The 8,854-nt window shown below is 42.2% G+C and overlaps 1 protein-coding gene across 4 annotated transcripts in view; it reads right to left on the bottom strand.

Moving 5' to 3' along the window:
* SPATS2L (spermatogenesis associated serine rich 2 like) overlaps window positions 1-8,854 on the bottom strand; it is a 146,268-nt gene that overhangs the window by 1,869 nt on the left and 135,545 nt on the right. For all 4 annotated transcript variants that reach the window (XM_073306331.2, XM_073306330.2, XM_073306332.2 and 1 more), the window contains 3 exons: window positions 5,372-5,481; window positions 4,101-4,203; window positions 376-596 (listed from right to left, as the gene is read on the bottom strand). In XM_073306331.2, coding sequence (XP_073162432.1) covers window positions 376-596; window positions 4,101-4,203; window positions 5,372-5,481 — 434 coding nt within the window. The remainder of the gene's footprint in view (window positions 1-375; window positions 597-4,100; window positions 4,204-5,371; window positions 5,482-8,854) is intronic.

Raw genomic sequence — 8,854 nt, 5'->3', positions numbered from 1 at the left:
TTCAAATTTCAAGATCTACCAGGTCCTGAAGGCATAAGCTGATCACTATTTCCCCATAGCATAGTATAGGGCAATTAGGTATCATGCAGGGTTTTGAAAACCTTGCTCTGAAGCAACTGGTAGTGGTCACAGGGCATTGATCTGTTCCTGGTACGGCAATTCCGATGTTCTCCCATCACCTATGTTCCACACAGTCATGAAACTGGATTTGGAAACCATCTACTAGTTCATTTTGTCCATCCCTGTCAATGGCGAATTGCATGTGATGTATTGCAGAATGGTATTTGGTTTGATTTTGTTCACTTGGAATACCACAGATTTTCCCATGAGTTTGTGACTGTTGAACTTCAGTCTAGCTCGTTTCTAGTTTCTCACCTGTTTATTTGTTGGGGTTACTTGGGGAGAGGATTCTGTGGGATTGGAAATAAGATGATTTGGCATTTTAGTGCTGGCCGTTTTACTGTCAAAGTTCTTGATGTGACTAGAGGATTTTCGGGAGTGTGTACTTTGCTTGCCAGATGCCACATGCGAAGTCACTGACAGCAGCACAGAACTGCATGGTGTTCTTGAGGAGTAGTTGTTCTTTGGATGAGAAACTACAAAAGAAAAACACTCTATTATCAGGTACATCATCAGCACCAAAACACAAGGCCCAGATTCTTATCTCAGTTACACCAGAATTCAGTGGAGTCATTTCAGAATCAGGTCCATGAGCTGCCACAGTGGAGAAAGGGCCCTCTCCTCTCCAGCCCAAGTGCTGCTGCGGGGGGAGAGAGCTGAGGGTCCTCTCTCCCCACCATAGCCCCAGAGCACCCTCCTGCACCCCTCATCCCCAGCCGCACCCCAGAGCCCGCACCCCCAGCCAGAGCCCTCACCCCTGCACCCAACCCTCTGCCCCTCATCCCCGGCTCCACCCCAGAGCCTGCACCCCCAACCAGAGCGCTCACATCCCTGCACCCCAACCCTTTGCCCCAGCCCTGAGCCCCCTCCCACACTCTGAACCACACCACATGAATACTGTTATGTGCACCAATATGGAGGTGATGTGTCAGACATCACCTCCATATTGGTGCACATAATGAAATGCATTCCACACATGGGTGGGAAAAATTAGAGGGAACACTGCTCACCATGGTGGAGGGATGGCTGGGCCAAATTTGAGTGAGTGGCGTTGTTACCTGGCTCATGGGGTTGTAGTGCCATTCAGATTTGGCCAGCTACCCTTCCATCATGGTGAGCAACACCACAAGTAGCAGCAAGATGAGCAGTCAGTCCTGGTGAATCCAGAGCATGGCCAGCCTGGATGTGATGCATGAATTGCATGGCTGTTCGGTAGGCCCTGGGCTGCCTCCCTGAATTTGGGCCCTAGGCACATGCCTACTTTGTCTATGTGATAATCCAATGCTGGTTGTTTCCCTTTACACCTTGGACAGAATTTGGCCTGGAAATTGAAGTGCATTTCATGCTGATAAAAGGCTGCTGAGTGGAGTTTTGACTCCTTCCACAGAAGAGGTATAGCATGGATAACAGCCATGCCATGCGAGCTTCCCTATTATGCCCCAACAATGTGCCTCTACTCTGATTTGCAAGTTGCAAAGGCCATCTCTAGGAGTGAGAGGATAGTCCAGTCTCCATGGCTCATTCAATAATTAGCCTCTATAGGGATCCTGCCAACCCAAAGGCCTGATTGTGATATGGACACTTGTCTACTACTACCTTGATGGAGACCACAAACTCGTCTCATATATGCCATTGGAAAACTACTTGAGGAATTACCACTGTACAATCTCACATGTTTCTGTCACTTCTGCTACCACCCAGTTCAAAGGGTTGCATCTCAAACACTTACAGATTTAGGCTTAAAGTTCACTAAAATCAACTCTTCAGTTCTGGATTCCTATAGCACTTCCATAGGGTCTTCAGCCATCTGAGTTTCTGGTCCATTAGCAGTCTCAGAAAGGGCTCTGGTGCTGTAAATAGATTATGGCTGCCCAACCTCACTCTGTTCTGACTTCTGATTACAGAACTTCCTTGTCCCACTTTGTCTTACAAGCACACATGATGCAAATATGCATCAAAAGCAAGAGATGGTGGACAGTCTTCAGCGTCCAGAGAGAAAGGAAGTTTCCAGCCAGATACATAGTTTTATCGAATGTTCAACATTATTCAGGGAGGATTCCCCATCTCTCCACCACTAGGATGAAAAAAGAGGTTGCAGCCTAATGCTAAGTGTATTTACAAACCAAGCACTAGCTAGTTTTGGTAGTGTTTTTTTAATCTCTTATTTATTTCCCTCCACTAGGTGACCTCTTACATTATTTTTGCTAACTCCATATTGCTGAACTGCATAGAGCAAAACAGTGAAATATAGGTCTTTGTTTTGTAAGCAGAGAGGATGACCTGAGCTGCACTAGCATTGAATTCTACCATTCTGTCTTTTTTATGACAGACAGGCTGGTGTGGAAGCCAGTGCACGCATCAAGCTGCCTGTCATAAAGTGGGCTGCTTACTTTTTAACAGAAAATACATATTTTCCTTCAGAAAATTGTAAAAAAAAAAAAAGAAATAGTACAATGAAGATGTTATATTTTAAAGTGATCTTATAGAGATGATTACACTTTGGGGAGAGAGCAACTGGAACACTTTAAAATCCCAATGTCCATCACTCACAGATGTATATCATTCCTGTTGCTTTCATTTCACACTAATGCCTGTCTTACACTGTCAGATTGTGCAGCTTACCCTCCCTGGCTGCTCAAACCCCACAAGTTCCTTACTTTGCACAAACTTGTGTTAGTTGTTCCTGCAAAAAGGCCCCAAGTCAGCAAAGCCCTTCAGCACATGCTTACCTATAAGCACATTACTAGTTGTTATTTGTACTACAGTGGCATCTCAAGGTCCCAGTCTTGGTTAGGGTCCCATGATGGTTATCATTGTACAGACACACAGTGACAGACAGTCCCTGCCTTGAAGATCTTACACTCTAAATAGACAAGCCAAACAAAGGACGGGAGAGAGACAAAAGGCCCAGAGAGAGGAACTGACTATTCCAGCCGAGCTAGGAATTGAGTCCAGATCTCTTGAGTCCCAGTCCAATGCCCTACTGTCTCACCACTATCCTTAAGAGTAATAGCCCTACAGATTGCAATGTTCTGAATTCAGTGGGTCAACTCATGTGCTTAGAGTTAGGTAACTGCACTGATGAGCCAAGGCCTAAATAAAAATAATTAACCTGTGAAATTCACTGCAGCTGCAGGTTATTTAGGGAAATATTTAGTAAAATTAAAAAAACAAGTATATATTACATCAATAGCAGCTGTGGTTACACTAGGTAGGATAACAATTAAAGAACTTCCAAATCCTTAAGCTTTAGGGCATGAGATAGTTACCATAAGATCACTGTGCCCAATTAGATGCATTATTTGGAAATTCATGCTTTCCTCCAGCACATCTGGGATTAGCCACTAACAGAGACAGGATACTAGGTTAGATGGATCCCTCAGACTGTTCTGCAATAGCAATTCCTGTGTTCTTGTGTTTTAAACTGTTTGTGACTCGAGGGAGACAATTCTTAGGCGATGGAATCACAAGATTCATTCTGGCAGATTCACGATTTGTTTTTCTTGCTATTTATAGTAACTCCTTGGAAACCTGAAGCTGGAAATTGTTTTCTTCCTGAAATCGTTTTTCCTCCACCATGCCATGTTTTTGTTTGCTCATGAGTGCTGGGGCTGGTGGAGTAGAGGCGGATGGCTGGCGGGAGGAGAAAAGCATTGAAGTATTTGTTTTTTAAAAAAACATACAAAGTCTTGCACGACATAAATGAGAAATCAGAGAGGTCAAATTTTGCATCCAGGGAACATGACTTTTGAAGCAGACAATGGTTTGTGAGCATCTCAGTAAATTTCAGAAGGACAGGTGTAAAATACCTTGCACCAAATTTAGCTTCTGCAAAAAACAATACACATCATCTGAAATCAGTGCAGTTGCTCCCTCTTATGCCAGGGCTGAATCTGGTCCCTTGACATCATGGTAGTGCAGAGAAGTCAAGTAGTTGCTACATTCACACAGCACTTACTTTGAAAATCACCAGAACTTACTTTCTCCGCAGAGCTGAATTTGGGTCTTTAGCTGTTCTGTGTCACAGGAGAACCGGGCAGACCTACCCAGCTCTTCATCATATTTGCGTTCGCTCACAAAGTGCTACAAAAATACAAGGAAATTAACATTGGCTAACATTCTAATGTAGCCCACTTCATTATATAGATGGTGACGAAATCACCCTAATGTTAATTATCCCAAGGTCACTGTATGGTCTCTGCTGTCTGTCATCCATAGTGCTCAGGCTCTCTGCACAGAATCTGAGCAGATAAAACAGGAGGAGTTTCCCATCCTGTATTAAGCTCTGGCAGCGTAAAGGGACCTTAAAGTAGGTGTACATTACTCTGTACAATACACTCACTTTAAGGCCCCTTTTCAATGCCAGAGCAGTACAAATGCACCTTTGTGTAAATGGAATCAGGCCCAAAGTGGCCTCATGATTGTTAGGCCTCTCAGCGGCCTTTGATTTCCGCCGAAAGATTTTGTTGACTCACTTGCAGAACCTGATAGAAGTGGCTGGGAATGCCCTTCTGTAGCTTTGCTTCCTCCTCTGTGACTGGTACCAAAGGGTAGAAATAAGGCTCTTGGCTTCCTCCCTGAGAGCTCTGACATGTGGGGTTATACAGAGCTCCAACTTGTAGCCCCTCCTGGTCGCTGCATACGCCTCCACAGGGGGAGGGGAGAGAGCAAGGTATTTTGGTGTGCTACAATAATATACCAGCAATACTCCGTTCTGGGGGTTACCTGTTCACTTACAAGTGCACTTCAAGGTACTGGTTACAGTCCAAAAAGCCTCAGTAGCAACCATTCAGCAACCATTATTGGAGGGATGGCCTCTTTCCTGATGTCACATCACCCCCAGTGTCAGTTTCTGTGCCAAGGCAATCTCAGCGAAGCTGTCACCTGCAGTCTGAGTTGGTGTGCTTCAGAGCACAATACAAGAAGAACCTTTAAGCTTACAGGCTCAATATGGGCCGCAACTAATTGGGACTAATAACTCTGGGATGCACACATAGCAGAAGCCCCTGCTACACTATTTAATAGGGTGCAGCTTGGACCGCCTCCATACTAGTTTCTATTCATTGGCCAGAAGTACAGAAGCTTGCCCTGAGCAGGTGCTCCTCCCTGCCACACCCACAAATGGTCAGCAACGTTCTGGTCCTAAGCATTTATAGCACAGAATAGGGATACAAAGTTATGTTGGCAGCACAGGCTTAGTCTCCATGTAAAGAGAGCACACATCCAAATGGAAGTGTCTTGGTGGACTAACCTTGATTTCAGCCCTGAGTTCAGCCAGTTGTGTCTCAGCCATCTGACTAGCTAAGTCTGTCAGTCTCTTTAGCTCCTCAGCTCTTTTCTGACGAGCAGTCAAGATTTCCACTGCCAAGCAAAAAGGATAATACATTAGTGCTAGGAACATAATCACTTTTTAACTCGTTACTGTCTGTTCATTAACACTATTTGCCGCATTGTTGTACCCGTGTTGGTCCCAGGATAGTAGAGAGACAAGGTGGGTGAGGTAATATCTTGTATTGGATCAACTTCTGTTGGAGAGAGAGACAAGCATTTGCGCTTACACAGAGCACTTCTTCAGGTCTGGGAAGAAGAGCTCTGTGCAGCTGGAAAGCTTGGAAAAGGTATTATCTCACCCACCTTGTCTCTGTACATTAACATTGTACATCAACACATGGAAAACACACAACATGGCAAGCACATTTCCATCCATATGACCCTGTCTGCACCGATTAATCCAAATCAAAGGATTTAACTTAACCGTTTATTGTTAAGAAAGATATGAAATTGATATGCTGTTAGAAAATCAAAATCCCCACCCAAAGTTAAACCTGCTCTTCAACATTTAGACAACCAGATGGTACACATGGTGTTTTGAGCTTTTTCCAATTATTTTTTTTAAAGCACAAAATCATTGAGGACTCAGCTGAGATGCAGGAAGTGACTTGAGCCAACAGTTTTACACCCGGTGCATGATGTCTTTTATTCAGATGTGACCATTTTATCCCCTTCTGAAAGATTCTGTTATATATAGTTTGTCTAATTTCTAAGAGTTATGGTTTTGCTTTCAAGTACAGATTATGCTCTTATGCAGTTTAGCTAATGAAGCCATATTCCATTTATGTAACAAATTTTAAATGCATAAGATTTTTATGAAAAATATTAAATACACAAGACTCCACATGTTGTATACACATTATAAGGAAATTATTATTTTACACTCCCTAATCTGCTATTAGAAAAAAATATTATGAACCACAATAGCAGTGGCCCACTCTTTCTTAATGCTTAGGATTATGTAATATGACAAATTGTGGAGGACAATGAAATTTGCAGTTACCTAAACATTGATGATCCATGTGTTTGCAAAATCTGATTCAGCAGTAGGGAAATGGTGGGGTTTGCATTTATGCAAAGGGAGGAAAGGTGAAATCTAAATGTTAAATAATGATAATAGTGTTCTTACGGCTGATGCACAGGACTGGGAGCCAAGAGACCTTGGTACACATCCTCAGCTGATGTAAACTGTTACAGTTGGTTGACTTCCATGGAGCTCTGACAATTTACACCAGCTGGATTTACCCCCTAGTTTCTATGCTTGCTTTGCCACAGATTTCCTAAGTGACCTTGGGACTTAGGGTTTATGTACCCAGGGAAGTTATTGTGTAATAAGCTAGGATATGACTTTAGAGTGTGGACACTCTTACTCTGTACTTAGAGTGACTTTTTGTGGTTTAGCAAAATTAATCTACACAAAGCACTTTTAGTGCAGAATAAGAGCGTCCATGCAGGGAATTAGTGTGGGACAGCTATTGTATTTTAAGGTTCACACCCTATTTTATTGCACACTAACATCCCATGCAGACAAGCCCTTATCCTCTTTGTGCCTCCTTTATACCATCATTAAAACGAGGTGTAATATGACCAAGTCTTACAGAGGGTTTGTGTCACTTAATTCCCTAATTTTTGTAAAGAGCTTTGAGGTCCTCAGATGGAAGGCTCTGTGACAGTGCAGCACACTGATAGTTATGATAAGTGGTGGCCTTTTACTTTGCTCCTTAGCTGATTTTTTCATTCCACCCATCATCCTTAGCCATATGTGGAATATGGCTTCCAGCGTTGTTACATGGGGAATCCCTGTTGGTTTGTTAAACAAGTCACTACATTTTATAGTGATCACCTTGCTTATATATTATTCCTTGCTGAAGGATTATTTTAAATTGTGCTAATTATGCTGTCCCTACAGGTTCAGGACCAAATTTTTCAAAGTGACTGTCCAAATCATGTGCTCAAATTCCACAGCTGCAGATGCACACTGGCATGTGATGCACATGCAAATACCTATTTTTGCACACTGTTAAGGTTACCAGTTTGGGAAATTTGACCTATAGAAATATTAAAAATGATCATCAGTTCAATAATCCTCCCATGTGGTGGAAAGATGTGAAGATAAATAATAACATAATTATTAATTAATACTACACACTTTTCAGTAATAACAGCAACCCAAAGATCTAACAGCACTTTACAGACCTCTCACAATAGCCCTGAGCGACAGCAGAAGCTGCAATTTAAAGAAAGGCACAGAAACCTGTCCAAGCACACGTATAGAGTCAATGGGAGAGCAGAGAATTGAATCCAAAGTGATATACTAATGCAGCGCGAACCCAATAGGTACATCCTAGGTTAGTATCTCTGTATAATATAACTAGTTTTACTTAACCCAAAAAGTGGATTCTAGCCTCAGACTAGATGAATGTGTAGCCCTCTGATAACATCAGAGCTATACGGTGGATTTCTAAAATGTGGCTTTATTTGTGCACTGGATCCTGCTCCACTGACATCAATGGGAATTTTGCCATTGATTTAATTGGAAGCAGGAGCATGCCCTCCAGGTGATTATAACAATCTTTGCAGGTAACCAAGGAACTGCTGGCTTGTTTCTATCATTATCTTAAAAAAAAAGTCCCCCCAGAACTCCAAATCCACATGTCTTTCACGTTTGTGTTAGAAGATCTCTCATAGGAAACATTTTAAGTGTACATTATGGTCAAACTTTGCTAGAATAATTTCTTCTCTTTTGCCTCCACACGTGTATAGTCACAAGGAACTTATCTGAAAACACAGATTTTTTGTTGTTTTAAACACCTGTCAGCTAACTCAAGAGATCTACATACAAATGCAGCTTTCAAGAACATGTGTATTTGTGACCCTCCCTCATAGCGCTTTAGGTTTATAAACCAGTGAAAGACCAATAGGATCTTCACCTGTGACAGACAATCTCCCTCCTGTGTTACTAATATTGGGACAAATCCTGAGCTCACTGCTCAGCCTTTTTAGTCCTTACTTAGACATACTCCCACTAGAGCTGGTTTAAAAGTGTGATTTCTAATGTGGGGTATACCACTGCTGCTGCAGTGTCCCATTAAATGATTGGTGCGCGTTACCTTTTCCCCCACCAGAATATACCTATCTAGATAGCACCTATACAAGAGACAGAAGTTAGATGAAAGTCTGGAATGCTTCTGATCAGATTTGCCTCAATTGATAATTAGGAAAACAGGTTTTGATCAACATCTGTTTTTTATGATACCTTTTAAATTCATGAGCATGATTACAACTTTGTCTCCTTAAAAATGATGTAAAGCCAAATATAGCTGTATTGCGTGATATTTCACTATATATCTTCATATATTAGAAGCCATGTATATAGTACTATAGTGACCCGAATGAGATAGAT

Source organism: Lepidochelys kempii, chromosome 11 (assembly GCF_965140285.1).
Source record: "Lepidochelys kempii isolate rLepKem1 chromosome 11, rLepKem1.hap1, whole genome shotgun sequence".
In the NCBI taxonomy this organism is placed as follows: domain Eukaryota; kingdom Metazoa; phylum Chordata; order Testudines; family Cheloniidae; genus Lepidochelys; species Lepidochelys kempii.
This window is presented reverse-complemented; position numbering and strand designations above follow the sequence as displayed.